The sequence below is a fragment of the Molothrus ater genome, chromosome 18, assembly GCF_012460135.2.
Source record: "Molothrus ater isolate BHLD 08-10-18 breed brown headed cowbird chromosome 18, BPBGC_Mater_1.1, whole genome shotgun sequence".
In the NCBI taxonomy this organism is placed as follows: Eukaryota; Metazoa; Chordata; class Aves; order Passeriformes; family Icteridae; genus Molothrus; species Molothrus ater.
In genome coordinates, this window is record NC_050495.2 from 2,116,772 (window position 1) to 2,135,965 (window position 19,194).

The 19,194-nt window shown below is 55.9% G+C and overlaps 1 protein-coding gene across 12 annotated transcripts in view; it reads left to right on the top strand.

The window, feature by feature from the left end:
- The window catches only part of NCOR2 (nuclear receptor corepressor 2), a 225,651-nt gene that overhangs the window by 153,190 nt on the left and 53,267 nt on the right, over positions 1 to 19,194 (top strand). For 11 of the 12 annotated variants that reach the window (XM_036392955.2, XM_036392958.2, XM_036392961.2 and 8 more), the window contains 4 exons: positions 932 to 986; positions 3,110 to 3,208; positions 17,317 to 17,438; positions 18,299 to 18,471. In XM_036392955.2, the coding sequence (XP_036248848.1) occupies positions 932 to 986; positions 3,110 to 3,208; positions 17,317 to 17,438; positions 18,299 to 18,471 (449 nt within the window). Of the gene's footprint in view, positions 1 to 931; positions 987 to 3,109; positions 3,209 to 12,962; positions 13,045 to 17,316; positions 17,439 to 18,298; positions 18,472 to 19,194 lie in introns of those variants that run through there. The other variant, XM_036392957.2, reaches the window with a different exon arrangement.

Consider the following 19,194-nt stretch of genomic DNA (forward strand, 5'->3'; position numbering starts at 1 on the left):
CTGTCATTTCCTGGGAGCTGGCAGAGGTGCATGTGCTGAACGTGGTTCTCCCTGCCTGCTCAGCTCCCTGGGGCAGAGCCCGTGCTGGTGGCCACCTCTCCTGGCACAAAGTCACCACTCACCGGGCTGTCCCTGCTTTGGCAGTGCATTGGTTAACTGTGCTGCCAGCAGCACCTCCTGCCAAGGGCTTGCTGGCCCTCGGTGCTTCCACACCAGCCAGGCACAGGGATTTGTTGGAGGAGGCATCTCTGCTAGTGGGGACAGCTTCCCCTGAGCAGGCAGTCTACTCTCCCGGGCTGCCAGAGCCAGGGGGGAGCTTGCTGACAGCTCCTCCACTTGCTGGGCATGAGGTGGTGTTCGTCAGAGCTGCTGTGCCACTGGGGATCTCTTGAGCAACTCAGCAATGTGGCAGCTCTGTGCTTCCTCCCGGGGTTTGTGTTTCCCTTCCTGTCCTTTGCAGCTGCTCCCAACAGCCCAGCAGGGCTTGGGGTCCTGCTCAGAGCTGGGGCCACCCATGGCCATGATGTGGAGTGCGTTGGCAATTCCTCATCCTTTTCTTGCCAGATCCTGAGGTCTTGGCCAGGTGTGCCTGCCCTCTGTGCCTGCCCTTGGTACAGGCTTGGGTGGCCATGGGGTCAAGCAGGTTGATAAGCAGGTTGATGAGCAGCTCTCCAGCACTTTCAGCCCCCCTTCCCTCTCCCACCCCATGATGAACATTTGCACATCGAAGCTCCCAAGCAGCCCAGCCCCACTGGGCTAAATTTAAAGTTCCTGTCTTTCTGGGAAGCTGAGCAGCAGACAAATATTTTCTCAAAGCCCAGAGTCCCTCTGGGAGCTGGCCTTGCTGCTCTGGGCACGCAGGGCATGGCAGCCCAGCTGTGAGGGGGTCAGAGCAAGCACCCACAGTAACCCTCTCCCTGTTGCTCTGCAGGTTCATGCAGCACCCGAAGAACTTCGGCCTGATCGCATCCTTCCTGGACAGGAAGGTAAGCCTGGCTCCAACCTGAACTGTGCTGCCTCCCCTGCCATCCCTCGGTGCTGGAGCTGCCAGCAGATGCTGAGCACCTGTGGGTGGTGGTGGTGGCTCAGGCCCCGGGCAGGGTCCAGACGGGCTCCCTGCAGAGCCAGGGCTGAGTCAGCTGCGGGAGCTCGGGAGGCGCGAACGCAGCCAGCCTGGCGCGGGGGCGGCACAGCCACCCCGTCATCTGCCTGGAGCTGCTTCCCAGCTTCTCCCCGAGGCATTCTGCACCAGCCAGGCTGTCACACAGGGGGTGGGCACCCAGCTGCCCGGCACAGAGTGGAGGGGTCTCTTTGTTCAGGGAGAGAGGGGTTTCTGAGGGTGCGCTGAGTCCCATTTCATGCAGCAGTTCTGGTGGGTGTCCTGAAAGAACACACAGCTCCCCTTGGTGCTAGGAAGAGTTGTTCACAGGAACTGCCTGACCTTTCCCAGACCTTGTGTGTTGTGATGCTTGGACTTTTTGTTTTTGTTGTTAATTGGGCTGATGGAAGAAAGGTTTGAGGAAAAGAAAGACCTGAGGGAGGAGTGAGTCTCTTGTCCCATTCTGAGCAAGGCCAGGTGCCTTCCATGGGACAGGCCATATGGGCAGATCCTGGACAGACCCAGCCTGAAAACACAGCTATGTCCGTCACTTGAACACTCTCCTGAGCAAGAAACAGTTGAAAGCTGCTGCTTCTCTGGTCCTTTTAGTTATTTGCATCCTCTGGCCACCTCATGCAGAGTTTCATACACACAGTGTCCACTCACTCTGAGGGAACCACTCTGCTCTCAGAGGTGGCCTGCAGAGGTCACTTCCAGCCTAAATTATTCTCTGATTCTTCGTAACTCAGGCTGGGGAAATAATTTATAAGACCTTGACCTTCCTGTCCAAAGGAGCAAGGAAGGCCAGCAGCCCCCTCATGCTGCTGCTGCTGCTGTAAGATCCCAAGCTCCTCATCCTTTCTCACTCGATAAAGCCGAAAGTGGTGGGACTTGGATGATGCTCACAATCCAGTCTGTGTTCCAAGCTGTAAAATGTCTTCTAATTTTATTTGTACTCGTTTGTAAATCAGGCTGTAATTATGATACAGAACACATCCATTATCCTGTTGGAGAGAGATGCAAAGTATGGCTCAATGTAATGAATTAATAGATTTTTAAATTGCATTATAAAAAAATAGTGATCTTAGCCCTTGGAACAGATGACTGTAAGTTTTTGTGTTCGCGTGTGTGTGTATAATCAGGGCTAAATTAGAAAGAGATCCAATTAACACTTTAAAAGTTGCAATCTGTTTTTGCAAATGGTTCCACTCCTTGCAGAGGGATGGGGTGAGCACAGCCCCCGGGCACACACAGCTGCCCCAAGCTCCTGAGGACTCGTGGCATGATGGATCTGTGGGATAATTTATCTTCGTGAAGCCACTAATCCTGAATGTGAAGGTGTAGCCCGAGGCTGGCGTTCAGGTGCCCACCCTGTTCAGCACAGGATTCCTCCCAGCCTGGCACACTTTGTGCTGTTCAGGAGCGCAGGATATGTGCTGGCTGTGACTCCTGGTTTTCCTGAGGTGCCCAGTCTGTGGTGGTGTTTGTGGAGCCAGCCACTGGAGTTGGGATGGCAGCTCCTGAGTGCTGGGATCTCGGTTTGGCCGCAGCAAAGGGACGCGCGCTCGAGCCAGCGAGCTTAGCGGCTGGAAATAACAGCAGCTGACAGTGCTGTGGCAGGTTGTGCCTCCTGTAACCTCACAGAGGCTGACAGGCAGCTCCTTCTTCTGCCTCTGGTTGCCGCGGTCATCTGGGGTCAGCCCTGCTTTGCCTCCAGCACGGGGTGATCTCTGCTCAGCACCCCATCTCCATCCCCGCATGCCTGCGGGACCGCCCTGCTCTGTCCTTGGAAGGGCTGAGCCTTTTTACTAGGACAGCACTGTCCCCTTCTCCAGTGCTCTGGGAGCCTGAGGGAGGGAGGTGTGGGGAGGCTGTTGGGCTGCAGGTGCTCAGGAGCAGCAGGAGACCTGGTGATGACCGGTTCTGAGCGCTGCTCCTGGAAGTCTGTGCCCCACCAGCAGCGCACGAGGCCAGGACCTTCTGTTCCCTGACGTGCCCGTGTCATTGCAGACGGTGGCTGACTGTGTCCTCTATTACTACCTGACCAAGAAGAATGAGAATTACAAGAACCTCGTGAGGAGGAATTACCGGCGGCGCGGGAAGAGCCAGGTAAGAGCTGGAGGAGGCGTGGAAGTGTCATCTGTCAGGCTGAGCAAGGAGCTGCAGCACTTTGTCTGAGCCCCCCAAATGGTGCTTTGCCCCCTCCTCACATGGAGATAATGCTTGCAGGCTGTGGTGGGTTGTGTTTGTCCTCTTTCAGAACGTGCTGTTTAATGGTAGTTGGTGTTTGTCCATCCCCATGCCAAGGCCACGGTGTCTTTAAAAAAAAACCAAACAAATCTGAAATGCTTTAAAAAGGAGATGGAGTGACTGTGGAAAACCTGGCTGTGTGTCAGTAGCATGGGGTTCCCACGCAGCCTGAGCTCTGTGCAAGACCCAGGTGGGGTCTGTGTCTCTCATTCCTCTGGTGATGGCAGCTGAGGTGACAATGGTGACAGGGCTCCTGGGAGCTGGGTGGGGCTCCTGCCTTGCAGAGCCTGCCAGGGCTCTTCCTATAGTGAAGATGTGGGAGGAAAATTACTTGGATGGGAGTGACATCTGAGCAGAAGCATATGAATCCATCTGAAGTGCCACAGGGTGTCCGAGATCCCCTTGGGGGTCTCCTGTGGGGCTGGCAGATGTGGCACTAAAGCTAGTGGAGACCCTTCAGCCTTTGTTGAAGGGCAGAGCAGATTCCAGGGCACCACGAGGTGCCTGGGGGCAGGTGACTGAGTCAACCCTTACCATGGCCAAGATACAGATCTAGACATGACCTTGGCAGTGTTGCTGCTGATACCATGATACCCAGGAACAGATAAGTGCTAACCTTTGGGAAGGTGCCTCATCCCCATGAATGCTTGCAGCCAGAGGCAGGTCCTGCTGGTGGATCCCCAGGTCCATGAAGTGAGTGATTATTCATGTCACAAGGAGAGTGAGGCAGCCACAGAGGGACTGTCTCCGCAGATAATGTGGGAATAAGGATGGAAAAACTGGCCTGGCCCGTGACACCACTGACATCAGCAGATCTTCACGCTGCATGGCCATAAAAAGCAGCACTTGGGCCTAGATCCTGATTGGGAAGTGGATAGGTAGCCTCACTCCAATTTGATTTCTGCAGCATTAAGACATCAGAATAGCTAGCACATGACAAATGTCATGGACAGGGCCCAATTTTCCCTTCTTTTTTTCAGAGACATTAGAGATGGATAAAGCCCTATTAGATGATCCAGTCTCTCTCCCAGCAAACACAGGGTGGTTCCCTCCAGTACATTTTTATAGTGTTTACCATGGTCTGTTTTGTTAGATCACAGCAACTAGAACATGAGGCCACATTTGTTTCTTGTTAGCGGTGGAGACATTTAGCACAGCTCATTCTGGTTTCAGTGTTAAATTGAGCAAATGTGGAGAGTGAGAGGCTTTGCTCTGCATCTGCCTACCTACCCCAGCAGCCACAGACCTGCCCCTCCTGCACCCAGCAGGGACTGTTTGTGTTTTGGGGTTTGAAATTACCCAAAGTGTCGCTGGTTGCAGAATTTCCCACGATGATTTAAAGCCACATGATCCAGCCTGAGCAGTGGGGACGTGTGCTGCCCTTTGGAGCCTTGCTCAGTGCCAGTCTCTAGAAGCAGGGACTTGCTTCATCGCCTGTAGGACTGTTTTTGCAAGTAGGAATGGCACCAAAGGGAACCATTTGCACCTCCCCTGGAGCAGACCTCAGCCAGAACGTCATTGATTTTGAAAGAGGAGCCCCCCTGAGTCTGGGAGGAAGTGACACAGGGAATGTTTCCCATTGCTGTTGGATGCTCAGGTGGAAGGTGGGATGTTCAGACAAGCTTTAAGAGCCAAGGACTGGCTGCATGATTCACAGTAGGAGAGAGGTGCAGAACAGCAGCTGCTGCATTCAGCCTGGAGCAGCTCTCCCACAGAGATCTTGGGGGGTTTTGAAATTCACACTTTGTGCTGTGATACCTCTAGTATTTGCATCCATTTCCTGCAAGACTGCACGAGGGGAGTGCTGGAAGAGCCTGTGTGCAGGCTTGGGAAGGGCATGCTGCTGCAGAGGAAGGCTCTGCTGGGGAGAGACTCGTTTTAGGGTGGCATTTTCAGGTAATAAAGGGATGAATATGTTGTTAAAGCTGGTGGGAACAGTGAGGCATCTCCTTTGCACCTCTTCACGAGGCAGGGTCTCCCCTGGGTGTGGTGCTGATGGGATCTGCTTTCACACACCAGAGTGGGTCAGTGTGTGACTGTACAGACCATTATGGGAGAGGTCAGATACTGGCTGGGATGGAGGGATGCTCCTGGTGGCATTTTGCTCTGTGAGTCTTTTCAGAAGCAGCTCAAATTCTGCCTGTGCTGCAGGAGTGCTCATTTGGGAGTAACCTGTTCCAAAGGCTCAGCCAGCACCCTGCTTGTTCCCAAGGGGTCCTGGATTGTTTGGAACCCTGTGCAGGTCCCTCATTCTGTTTTCCCTGTGGCCTGGCGAGGAGTGGGGACTGAGGAGCAGCAGCACTGGGCTGATGTGGCACTGCCAGCTCTGCATTGCCTGCCCAGTGTCAGCAACCAGAGATGGTGACAGCAGGAAGGACAGAGGACACCCAGGGATGGGCAGTGTGCAGGGAGGAGACAGAATTGTGGACAGCCTTCCTGCAGCACATGGAGGCATGGCATCGTGTTCCCAGCATTGCCCATGCTCTGAGCACATACTTTCCTGCTGGTAGAGGTTCAAGTAGTTAAACACCAAAAGCTGAGCTTTAATTAATTTAGAGGAGGGGAGGAGAGGTTGGTTTTTTGTATCAGATGAGAGGAGAGCGGATGAGATCTGCTACAAAGAGCATTTCAAGTGGCTCTATGCTGCTTTCTTGCTCCTTTTCTCACAGAGAGGTTGGTGGTCTTATTTGCTGTTGGAGGCTGCAGGGAGCTTGAGAGCGAAGGGGAGATAATTACACAGAGAAAAAAGCTTCTCTGTGTCAAGACTATCTTTGTGGCCTACTTATTAAAAGTCCATTAAAAAATAAGAATCCCACTGCTCCCTGGCTGATGGTCCCCTGGCAAAGGATATTCCTCATAAAGCTGCTACTTACTGCTAAAAATCTCCTGCCAAGAGCAGGGACTTCACATGATTCCACTTCCAGTTTGTCAGAAAACGGAGCAGCCGCCCACTCCGAGCAGGATGCTCCAGCACTCCGCCTTCCATGGCACTGCTCAGTGGAAGTACCACATCCAATGGGTCATGATGCGTGATATTGAGGCTCCTGAGATTAAGATATTTCTAAAATAATCCTGTGTTTGTGTATGAAAAGGCAATATAACCCTGTGAGGGGGGGAATTGATGGGAAGAGAAATAGATTCCTCATCGTTTCACACTGAAAAACAAAAAAAGAATTTGTGCCATGGTAAAATAGTCTGATCCAATAGTCAGTGTACAGTGATAAGCATAAATTTGCATGAGCTTGTAATGACAAACCCTTGTGTTGATGTGTCCATACAACTCAGGTCTGTGGCAGTTGCTCTTCAGGGTATTTCAGTGTCTCTCTGTGAAACCTCTAAATTCTGTAACAGGGACACTGAATCTGACTATGTGCTTCATTCTTTGGGAAGCTGTTCTGCTGGGCTGTGGGAGCACAAGTGTTGGGCTGAAACCGGGCTGGAAGGAAAGTGACTCTACTTCCACATAATTATTCCATTTGGAGTGTGAGATTTTTTTATTCCAGAGGAAGTTTGCATTGATTTTGGAGTAACATTGCCCTTGTGGTAGTGTAGCAGCTGCAGCATGCCAGATACACTTCCTGCCAGTGAACTCCTTGGGGGAGAAAAGCCATCATCTCCCACACACTGCCGTGATGGGCAGGTGGGCGACCATTGCACTGGGAAAAGCTGTTGATGGGTCAGTCTGTCGGTAGGGTCAGTCTGTCGGTAGGGTCAGTCTGTCGATAGGGTCAGTCTGTCGGCGGTGGGACCATGGGTCAGTCTGTCGGTAGGGTCAGTCTGTCGGTAGGGTCAGTCTGTCAGTAGGGTCAGTCTCAGCAGGAGGACCATGGTTCATTCTGTCAATAGGGTCAGTCTGTCGGCAGTGGGCCCATGGGTCAGTCTGTCGGTAGGGTCAGTCTGTCGGCAGCAGGACCATGGGTCAGTCTGTCGGTAGGGTCTGTCTGTCGGTAGGGTCAGTCTGTCGGTAGGGTCAGTCTGTCAGCAGTGGGACCATGGGTCAGTCTGTCGGTAGGGTCAGTCATGGCAGGAGGACCATGGGTCAATCTGTCGGTAGGGTCAGTCTGTCGGCAGTGGGACCATGGTTCATTCTGTCGGTAGGGTCAGTCTGTCGGCAGCAGGACCATGGGCGGCTGGAGGAGCCGCCTGCCCGCCCTGGGGATGACTCAGAGGGGGATGAAGTCATGGTGGAGGGACGCAGCCGCCGGACAGCGCGTCACGCCAGGCCCTCGCAGTGCTGTCAGACGTTCCCTGGCCAGCCGTGTGTCGGTGCCGACACTTTCGAGGACTCACTCGTGGCCCCGGGGGAGTGGAGCCGCCCGGACCCCCCTTCCTCCCTGAGAGCGGTGCCAGAGCCGTGCCGGCAGGGCGGGGACCCACGGTGTGACCTGGCCAGGACACTGCGGTCCCCTGCCAGCCCCGACGGCCTTTCCCAGGCCCACCCTCTTCCCTGTCCCCTGCCAAAACCCAAATCGAATTATCCGTCCCGCCGTCTGTCCCGCCCTCCCCAAACACAAACCATTCCCCTCACCAACGAGGATAAACAGCCCCAACCCAGATTTTTTATAAACAGCCTGCTTACTTTTTTGGCAGAAGCACCGTCCCAGCAGGATCTGGCCAGGTTTGATATCACATGGGTCCTGGAGCATTAGGAAAAACCTGGCCAAGCAGGTTTCCCTATCCACCAGCAGCCCTGTCACACTAGCAGGGGCTGGCAGGGTTTGGGATTCCAGATAGTGCCTGCCCACGACTGCAGGGCTCCCTGCACCCTGTCCCCAGTGCAGGAGCACATCTCCTGCCATGCTCCAGCCTTGCCATGCCAGTGCCTCTCCTCCCTCCCCAGGGATCAGATCCAGAGCTCAGCAAACTGTTCTAACTCTGCAAATTGTGCAAGTGCTCCCACTCCGGTAACCACAGCAGCTAATGAGAGGAATGATCCTTGTTTCTGGGAACCATTTGATCTTCATCAGTCCAGGGAGCAGCTTCTCATTAGTGATAAAGGGTTTGACAACTTCTCTTCCAGACTCAGGGGTATACTTGTCACAGAATCCTGGTTTAATCATGCAGCACATCATACAGTCACAGCCCTGGATGTGGCCAGTAAACTTTGTGCCACAAATACCAAGAAATTATTCTGCGGGCACTTAAAGCTGTGCTGACTGGAGCATTGTATCTAAAACAGCACTGAAATTATCTGTGGATGAGCGGGGCGGTCTGTGAGGGAGGTTGCCTGGTTGGGAATGGTGCCAGGGATGTCAGTCTTGGGGCATGGGTTCACCTTCTGCCAGTGGAGTGTCACTGCTGGGATGTAAAAGGGCTTGAATTTGGCTCGTTTTCTGGACAAATCTGCAGTGTGACAGGGCTGCTGATGGCCCAGGAAATGAGGCTGAGGCTGCAGGACCAGTGAGAAGTTGGACTTGGTCAGACCCTGTGGTCCTGGTCCTGCTCAAGTGTGGCCTCATAGGAAGAAACATCTCACAGTGTGTTTGTCCCCTGGGTGCTCAGTGCAGGCTGTCATTCTTAAAACCTGTGGTCACCAGGGAGGTTTATGTTGGGATGCCTGCCCAGCAGGTGGATGAGGTGTGACACACAGTGATGCTCAAGTTGAGATCGATTCTATAACCCCCCCTTGGCACCTGTTCTTTCAGTCTGGACTCCTGTTGCTCCCCCAGGTGTGCCCTGTAAGGTCCATCGTGCCTGTTCCCCCGTCACAAGGGTGCAGCAGTCTTCCTGCAGCCCTGCCGCCCCTCCAGGCAGCACAATTGGGCAAACACAATGGAAACTTGCATTCCTGAAATCCCAGCTGCAGTTTTGGGGGTGATTTAATGAGAATGACATGGCCATATTTGGGAAAAGAATCAGAGGATGCATTGCCACAGGAGGGTGGCTGCTTGGTCCCCAGGTCCCCGTGTGGGCTGGTGACAGTGCAGGGACAGCAGGGAGGGTTGTGGGCTCAGAGCAGGGACAGGGATCATCAGCAGGCAGGGACACACAGCCACTGGCACAGGCTGCTGATGGACCCTTTGGCCCTCACAGCTGGGCTCTTGCGTGCTTCTTGATCACATCTGCAGGGAGCAGTAACAAAAGAGTCACTTGGGTGAGGTGACCCCCATTCCAGCTGGCCCCCAGGTTTGGGCTGGTGTTTCTCCAGCAGCAGGTGGATGTATCCTCACAGCGAGTGCTCCTCCACACCCCTGCCCACGTGAGTACTTCTGGGGCAGGCTCTGGGATCCAGGCTGGGCTTTGCTGATCCCAACAAGGGACCTGCAGCGTTTTCACTGCAGGACGCAGGAGCGGTTGGATTTTGGGATGAGTTGTTTTATCTGTTGTTGTGATCCAGGTTTGACTAGGAATGCATGGGAAATAGGTCATGTCATTGCTAAATTGCTTCCTGAAGCAGGCACAGCTGAAAATCCCAGAAATCTGCTTCTACAAGGATAGAGGGCTTGCTTTGCCCCTGGTTGTTTGTGGTGTGTGTGGATGCTGCTCTGCATCCCACAAACTGCTGACCTGGCACCTTCCTCTGTTGGCAGGGCTTGGAGAGGGGTCGGCGTGTGGCTGGGGGGCTGTGAGCAGGGGGGAGCAGGGCAAAGCAAACCACAGGGAAGAGAAAACACGTGTTCCCTGCCTGGGACAGAGCGGGGGCTCATCTCCACTGCTTCCAAACACTATGCTCTCTTCCCTTCGGGTCATTTTTCCCTTCACAAGCAATCAAATCACTTTTTTAAAAACTCAGCAGCGACCCAGAAAAGAAACATTTCCTCTTATGGAAAAGCCCTCAGTGGTGCAAGGAAGGATCTGGTGAGCAGGGTCCTGTAAAAATCAATCCAGTGCTTCTGTGGTATCACAGAGTGAGCGGTGGGAGGGCAGCAGTGCCAGTGATGCTGGGCTGAGCCACACAGGGCCCTGCCTGGATGGTTCCTGTGCCCAGCAGGCTCCCAGGCTGCCCGAGATGAGCCCACCCTCGGGTGAGTGCACTTGGGCATGCTTGTCCTGTGGTCTGGCAAGTGATGCAGGGTCCAGCATGACTCCAGTCCTATTGCCAGCCCCTCTCCTTGTCCCTGACATGCTGCATGCCCCCAGGACCCTGCTTGCTCCACGACCAGCAGCCTGGGAGATGGCACAGGGCTTTCCCGTGGCATTGCAGGGCAGCCTGGCTGCAGCTGCCAGCACTTTCCTGCTGGCATTGGCTGTGTTTTGTGGCCTGTGGTGCCCAAGAGCTGTGCTGGTGAGTGTGCACAGGGCCTGTCCACGTCTCCTGGGACACTGGGTGGGCACAGCCTCAGTGTTCTCCATCCCTGCCATGTGCTGACTGTGTTGCAGAGGTGGCTGTTTGCTGGTAGAGGAGCAGCCCAGCTCAGAGCTGTCACAGTTTGAGCCGCACCGAGTGATCCCCATGCTCTCTATCATTCTTATGAAATCTGAGCCTGGCCCTTTGATTTTTTTTTTTTTTTTTGACTTGCTTCCACAGCCAACAGCATCAAACCCAGCCCTGGGACACAAGCAATCAAAGCTGTGTTGCCGGCAGACATTCCTCTTCCTCCCGTTGTTGTTTTGGCAGGGGCTTGTTTTGCTTTGTGGTTTCTCCCAGGAGCGGAGGGTGCCGCGCGCGGCCGTGAGAAGCCAGGCTGCGTGGCCGTGGGTGGCAGCCAGCCCTGAGGCGTTCCAGACCACTGGAGCAGGGGCTCCAGGCCCTGCCAGTCAGTTACATGACACACAAATGTATTTCTGAGCCATCCTCCCCGTGCTGTGTATCCAGCCTGCCTTGGGAGGTGGTAGGGACATGTGGGGAGCAGTGTTTGCAGTGGCTGTATCAGAGGTGGGTGCTTCTGCTTCTGCTGTGGCATTGGCAAGGAAGGAAACTCCATGGGCACTTTGGGTGCCTGGGCAGCGTGGTGGCTAACGGGGAGGCTGGTGCTGAGGGTGCTCTGTGGCCAAGTCCCTGCCCTGGCTCTCACTGATGTGACCTGCCCAGAGGCAGAGCTTGAAAGCAGGTGGAAAGACAGATGTAGGTGGCAGAGAGAGGATGTTTCCAAGCTACAGGTGCATGATGTGCCAGCCCTGTTCCTGGCAAAGATGCCCTGCAGAGTATCTGTGGGGCTGGGGATGGGGGTAAGAGCCAAGTGCCAAGCCTGCTGGTTTTGCTGCACAGAGCACGGAGCATCCTGCCCCGTGGTGCCAGTTCTGGACCCTGTGGGATGTTCAGGGTGATGCCAGGAGGCACCCATGCGTGCCCATAGCCATGGCAGCTGTGCTGGGGCTCCTGGAGAAGCAGCAATGCAAACCCCAGGCGTTCCTGGCTAGCATAGTGTTGGCCTTTTGTCTTCAGCTTATCTCGAGCTGGTTTTAATTTGCAACTCCCTGATTGCGTGCAATGACCTTGGCCTGAGCCTGCTCTGCAGCTGAGTGCCCCAGAGAACATCATAAATGCCATTGATCTGAAGTCACACGCTGGAGGAGTGAAGAGCTGGTGCCCTGCACGTGGGAGAGGCGGCACAGCCGAGTGGGTGCTCCCAGCTGACAGAGGGTATGGGGCTCACACTGGTGGGATGCAGCTCCCTCCAAAGTCCCTGTCAAGACAGACTGGTGTGACATGCTGGGGAGAGGGTTGGCACAAGTCCCTGCGCTGCCGCAGTGAGACTGTGGCAAGGGTGCAGAGCTGCTTTAAACAAAACCCGGAGCTCGCTGCCTGCAGTAGCTGGGAACGAGCTTGAGTGGCACCAAAACCATGTGCCTTGCAGCTCAGCCTGGCATGCACAGCTCCCTCTGCACCAGGGTGCACAGGCTTGCTCCCTCCCGATTTAAGGAACAAACAGGAGCTGGTGGTTCCATCTCCTGAAAGAGCCCAGGGCACTTAATGATGGCAGGGGACGCAATGCATCTGCTGGCAACCAAATGGCAGCCCCCATGCAGCTAATCTGGCCTTGAAGCTGGTGTGGGAGAGAGGAGATGCCAGCCCCAGGGGCACTTGGGCTCGGGACAGGCTCTCTCTCGGTGCTAACGCCACAACCCGGTTCCCCACTAGAAAATCCAGCAGCAAGTGGCGTAGATGGGGTGGCAGGAGCTGGTAGTTCTCATTCAGGAACTGGACTGCCAGGGATGAGCTCATCCCTGCTGGCAAAAGTGATGTTTTGGTGCATGTTTTGAGGGTGCTGTGGCACAAGGAGTGAGGGGGGAGCCGGGGGAGGGCGTGGGCACCTCAGTTGCAAGGTGCACGGTCCTGTGGTTAATGCTGGGATGTCCTGTGGGCTACAAGGGAGGCCCCCTGTTCCTGGTCCCCTGCCACAGCCTGGGGCATCTCACCACAAAGGGGATGGGGAAGGCAGCGGCCGTCGTTTTCTGGAGGCTTGCAAGTTTGGAAAATAAATAGCCCTGCACTGTAGGTTAAGCTTGGCATCCTGGCGGATTAATCACGCAGGCTGCAGCCAGCACTGAGAGCCCCGGTGACGAGAGCTGTGGTTTATAGATGATGATTCATCGCTCGACTTAGAGCGACCACGTTATTCCAGCAGATTGCAAAATCATAAGAGGAATGTTGTGGTTAGTTTACGGCTTAACTATGCAAATCGTCAGGAAGCCTTCAGAGCCGGAGAACGTAAGGCACAGCGCGCCCGGATGGCTGGGCGGTGAGCAGGGGCCGGGAGCTGCCCATGGGGCTGTCGGGGACCGGCCGCTCGCGGGAGCCGGGGAGCGGGGAGGTGAGTGATGAGGGACTGGGGGGAGATGAGGGGCCGGAGCTCCCGGGGAACGTGCGAGCGGGGCGCTTTGGAGGCGCTGCCGGCTGCCGAGGGCTTTCTGGCCGCTTTCGCCGTCTCTGTGCCACGGGCTCAGGCGTCTCCGGCGGGGTTGGGGAGGGCGAAGGTGGGGAGCTGCTTCCCCCACCTCCTCCTGCCCTCCGTCCCGCTTCCAGGAGCAGGCAGTGCCTCGGCAGAGGAAGTAAACAGAGTGGGAGGAGCTGCACCTCTTCCTCGCCAGGGCTTTCTCGCAGCGCGTCCCGCTGTCAGGACCCGCGGCAAGTCGGTCCGTTCTCAGCAGGGTCAGCCCGTCCGTGTCCGGCTCCTACCTGGAAGCCGTCGCGGCCCGAAAGTGCGCTTGGAGACGAAGCTCTATGGTGGCGGAGCCCGCGGTGCCGTGCCCGGAGGAGCCGGCCGGGCCGTGCCGGGCGCTGCGGGAGCCCATGCGTGCCTGCGGCGGGCCCCGGGCCCGGAACGCGCTGTTCCCGGGAGAGCTGGCAGCGCTCTGCGCCGCCCCAGCTGCTCCGGGCCCGGCGGGACTGCGGGGCAGAGGTGAGCAGGTGTTTGTAATTACCGAGCTGCTCGGGCCGGAGCGCAGCGAGCGGAGGAGGCCGCCTGTCCCCCCGGACTCGGGGCAGGGTCGGCCTCTCGCTCACGCGTCCCGCGTCCGATTTTGTCCCGGGGCCTTTTTAAATAAACAGGATGCGTCGGCAGCAAAAACAAGCAGCAGCGATGCTGAGGCGGAGGAAGGGCGGTCCGGGCTTAGAGCGTCTGACCTGGGAGGGAGGGCCAGCCCTGCCCTCTGCCACAGGCATCTTCCCTGGCCTCGGGCACATCCCTTCGCCCTTCCCCACCTTGTGCAAGGTGGGGAGCACGTACCTGGTTTACCTCTGGGAAGTGGCGTGCCTCATCCCCAGGATGGCAGAGCTGTAGGTGGAGAGAGGTTTAAGTTTAAGCTAGCCGGGAGCTGAGCAGTTTTGGTGCCGGCCTTTGGGGGTTCCGCTGAGGGCTGACCCACCTGCCAGTCCACCTCTAGCCTGGGCGGTGTGAATCACAGGGAAACATCAGCTGGTAATTGGGGAAGCATTTCCTGGCCCGTCACGCTTTGGGATGGCGTCTCGTCCCTTGAATCATCCCGAGCTGGTCCGTGTCCAGCACTAAGAATAGCCTCCCCACACACGGCGGGGGCAGCGCGCCGGGAGGGGGAACCGGCCGGCCCAGGGGCTCCCGGCGCTGCCTTCCCACCCCTGTGCCATGGCATGGGCCGGTTCCAGTGCCAGTCTGAGGTTTGGGGTAGAGCACATGGCAAGGATGGGCTGGGGCAGCTGCCGTGGTCCATCCCTGGGGGATCCTCCTGTCTGTGTGTGCCATTTGTGGCTGAGCTCTGAAATGGCTTCGTTCAGCACCCCGGGCTGCCCGCTCCCCACCCAGGGCTGGGTGCTCAGTACAGCCCCACAGCTTCCAGCCCAGCAGGTACCCCTGGGTGTGATATAAGGGGGACATTCATGAACAGAGGCGTTTCCTGGGGAGTTTGGCAGGTGCCCTGCTCTGCAGCCAACCTCTAGTACAGGAGATAAGCCATCACTGTGGGCTTGCCAGGGTTCAGATCAGCATTTGGCTGGGAGCCTTCCCTCAGATGAGGACATGAGCACAGCCTTGGGTGGAGCTGGGTCAGTTTTCCCACCATGGCCTGGTGGTGATGATGCTGCCCATTTTATGTATTTCACCTGGCTGACAGGTGAGACCTGTCCTGTCTGTCCTGCTGGGTGCAGGGTGCTTTTCCCACCTGGCTCTCGCTCCTGGCGTCGGGCACCCGGCCGTGGCCAGAGCAGGGCAATCACTAGAGGGCAACCTTGGATTGAGATGTGCCTCTGCACTGGGAGAAACCTTGATTAGATGTCCTACCAGGCTGGGCTTGAAACATTCAGGAGGAGAGGGATGTGCAGTGGCCCAGTGGGATTTGCCCATCCTGATCATGCCAAAGCTGGGCAGATGCCTCTGCAGGGAAGCACCTGTGTTGCTGCATGAGCCACCAAGGTCACTGTCATCTCTCCCTGCCTTCCTGCTCCTGTGTTTGCAGGTTGGTACGGGGAGCTCCTTGGCATCACTGCTATTCCATGGGGAAAAGCTGTGATGGCTGCCCAGGCTGGCAGCCCCCTAGTTCAGACAGGTGTAGAGACAGGATAAGATGATGCTGAACCTTTCTTTGATGCTCACTCCTGAAGCTGGGGCAGGTACTTGTGTGATCATGGCTGGGTTTAAATCTGAAGGAGAGCTGGGATTTCTGGGATGCAGGATTTCCCCCATCCCTCAAAAGAAAGTATTTGCAGTTGCTTGATGGGAATACTGGGAAACTCACATGGGCTCCCCTCCCTTGCCAAAGCCTTTGGTGAGGGGAATGCAGATGGGTGGTGATGGCCAGGGCTGGGGCAGAGCCTGTCCTGCTGCCTGCCCAGCCCTTGGAGGTCACAGCCCTCACCTCAGGGGTGTCAGTCTGGGCTGAACCCATGCTCAGGGTTCACCATGGAGTGACTCAGAGTCAGAGAGTTCAGGGCAGTGCTGGGGAAATGCACATGATGGATGCCCTTTGCTCCTCTGCAGCCAGTGCAGGCTTCCCCACCTTCTGTTCCAGATTGTCCTCTGCCCTCCTTCTCGCCCAGTTTGGGGGCTGACAGGGGCAGTGCCCAGTAACTGGGGATGACACTTCCCCTGGTCACTTGCTGCATGAGAAAGCCTGTTCCCCAAGCCTTAGTGATCTGTGGACTTTGGAAAATCAAAAGCAACCGAGTGCTCATCCCAACTGTTCCCTGACTCCCTCTCCCCTGGGACCTCCCAGCCTTGCATCCCACGGAGCAATTCCCAGAGCAGCAGGAGTGTGAGCTGATGCATTGCAGTTGTGTTCTGCACGTGTGCAGAGGTGCCCCAGGGGCTGGCCAAGCGTGCCAGGATCCTGATGCCACAGCTGCCTCCCCCTGTACAGGGAGGAACTGAAAGTCAGTGGGGTTTCAGTGATGGCTGTGCATGGGTTTGAAGGAATTTTGTTCAACCAGGGCCTGAAGGAATCAGCAGTTTTCTCGTTAAGTTGCTCCATTTGACAGCTCCACGCTTCTGATTTTAGCACCAGCCCATGGGGTCAAAGAGCTCTGCTTGCACCCAGTGCTGCTGCAGGATGCCCATGTTTGAAGCAGCCTCCCAGTTCTGCAGAGTGGGATCAGGCCAGCTCTGCTGGCCCAAGGGATGTGAGGACACCTCATCAGTACTTGCTGTATGGCTGCGTGCCAGCCAGACCAGCCACCTTCTGCTGATAAATCCATTTTAAGGCAATTTTACTCCCCATTACATCACCAAACCCTTTCCCAAGAGGGTGGTGGAAGCCCTGCAGGCTGGGCAGGGGCCGGGTGAGCCTGGGTGGGTTTCCTGGAGCAAGCAGCCTTGCATTAGCCAGGAGCAGGATGGTTTAATAAATCATTTCCGTCTCTAATTTCTACTTCTCTATTCAACGCCTCTCATTTGCTGGTCACCAGAGGGGGAGGGAGGTCAGGGGAACCAGGCCTCCCCAGCAACCTCCTTCCTGCAGCTGTTGAAACAAAATCCAGAACTATAATAATCCCTGTGTCCCTCCCTGGGGTACCACGGTGCCTGTGCAGCAGCAGAGGCGTTGGGGTGGTTGGGCTCACGGCCTCTGCTGAAGGTGCCAGGTGGTAAAGAGAGGGCAGAGAGGGCACCTTCCCTGCTTGGTGCTACAGAGCCACAAACATTCCCCATGGGCTGTGTCAGACACTTGGGAAAAGATCAGAAGTGTTGATATTGCTGAGCCTCGGGGTGTCACTGGTGCCCTGTCTCCTTCATGCTCCAGCAAAATGCATCCACTGGCTGCAAATCACCAAGCCAGAACAGGAGGGTAGTTCTCACCTTCCTACATTACCCCCACATCAGATCCTTGCTTGTTGCCTGACCCCAGGGGAGCAGCTGGGGCTGTCCCACTGCCTAGAATAGGAGCCAGAGTGCAGCTGCCATGCCTGATCCTGAGGTACCTCTGATCTCCCTGGAAAGGAGATCTCTCGGCCCCTGTGGCCTCCAGCAGTGCCCTGCCTGCACCCTCTGCCTGCAGCTCTTTCCTCTTGGCCACTTGCCCCCAGCATTGTTTCACAGCAGTTGTTTGGGTTGGCCCAGGTGCTGCCCTGTGTCCGGCTCAGCAATGAGGGCTTGGTTTATTTTGTGTCCTTTGTTTTGCAGCAGCAGCAAATGCCCCGGAGCAGCCAAGAAGAGAAAGATGAAAAAGAGAAAGAAAAAGAGAAGGAGGGAGAGAAGGAGGAAGACAAGCAGGAAACAGAAAATGACAAAGAAGAACTGACAAAGTAAGGACAGCCCTCCCTGCCTGGCTCCAGTGGGCTGGGGCTGCACTGGTGGAATGTGGTGATGGGATGCAGCATAGTCCAGGGCTGCCTGACCCCGTGCAGGACTGTGTGTGCCCACCTCACCTCCTCTGCAGGGAGGAAAAGGCAGATCCTCCTCCTCATTCCTCTTCCCCGCTGCTCCCAAACTGGGAAAGCAGCACGATATGGGGGTTTTTTATATCAACCCAATCAATCTGCAAAGCTCCTGTGATCCTCCAGCTTGTTCTGTTGTTACGAGAGCCTCTGGGAGCCAGAGGAGCAATCTGGGGGCAGCGGAGCACAGCACTTCACCTTTGGTGTTATTGATGTCACCGTGAGCACTCCCAGATGAAGAGCTCCAGCCAGCCCTGCCTCCCTCACACCGAGCATCAGCGCCGTGGCAGGGGAAGGTTGGCACGCAGACCGCTCGCTATCTGTAATGGGCTTAATACTTGGTTTAAAAGAACATCTGGCTTCATTATATCTAGGCTGCAAAGACATTTACCAGCAGGTCCCTTTCAGGAAGATAAATGAGGAGGAGGCAGGGATGAATTTGAATGGTCTGGTATTAAACCTGTCTCCGTCAGGTCTCTGCATGCACTTGGTGGTGGAGCTGCAGCCAGCTGCAGAAAGAAAACCCCACCACAAATCACCCCACTGCCAATCCCAGCCAGGAAAAGAGCCTGCGTCTGCAAAAAAACTGCAGACCTGCCCCCCTAAAAAACCAACAACAAAAAGAAAAATCCCCAGACACGTGCAGAGAATTAATTGCTTGACCTAAAAATCAGAACAACCAAACAACTTTTTTTTTTTTTTTCTTCCTTCTCTCGCTGTTTTTGCAGGGACAAGAACGACGACACGTCCGGAGAAGACAACGATGAGAAGGAAACGGTCACGTCCAAGGGCCGCAAAACCGCCAACAGCCAGGGCCGGCGCAAGGGCCGCATCACCCGCTCCATGGCCAACGAGGCCAACAACGAGGAGGCAGCCACGCCGCAGCAGAGCGCCGAGCTGGGTAGGTGGCAGGGGACGAGGGGACCCTGCCCTGGGCTGGGCTTTTGGGGTATCCATTGTGCTGGGATGGGACGTCAGCCTGCTCTGCTCCGCGCTCGCAGAAGAGGGAAATCCTTTGTGAAATGCTTCTTTCTGGGGAGTAGCAGTGATGGTTGTCTCTGTCACGTGAATTGCTCAGTGTGGTTCATCAGGATAAGTGGGGGCATTTGCAAGCCCGGGCTTTCCTGGCTGAGTGTTCGTGCGTTTTATGGCCTCAGAGGGAAAGCGTTGCAAAAGAGAAAAAGGGAAGCCTTCAGTTTTAGCAGTGCTTTGGCAAAGTTTTGTCCCTCCTACACTTGGAGCTGATTCCCTTTGCAGCTACTCTGGCTTCCCAGTCCCCTCAACCTCTGCATGGGACCCTGCTCTGCCCTCCCAGGCTTGCCTGAGTCTCTGCTGCTTCTCCTACCTGCTCTGTTTTCAAATTTGTCTGGAGCCTGAGCACCTGCATCCTGTGGCATCTGCTCCTCCTTGGCCTTGGGCGTTGGGCTGGTCCATTTCCATCCATGCCTGATACAGCAAGAGTGCTGCCTGTACTGTGGCATCCAGGCACTGCACCAGCCCACAGCATGGCCATAGCCCTGCCATGCTGCCATGCTGGCCTTGGGCTAGATGGGAATTCATGGCAGCATCCACAGCCCCACACTGGGCACATCTGCCTCTGGCACCTGCAGCATCACTAGTTGCC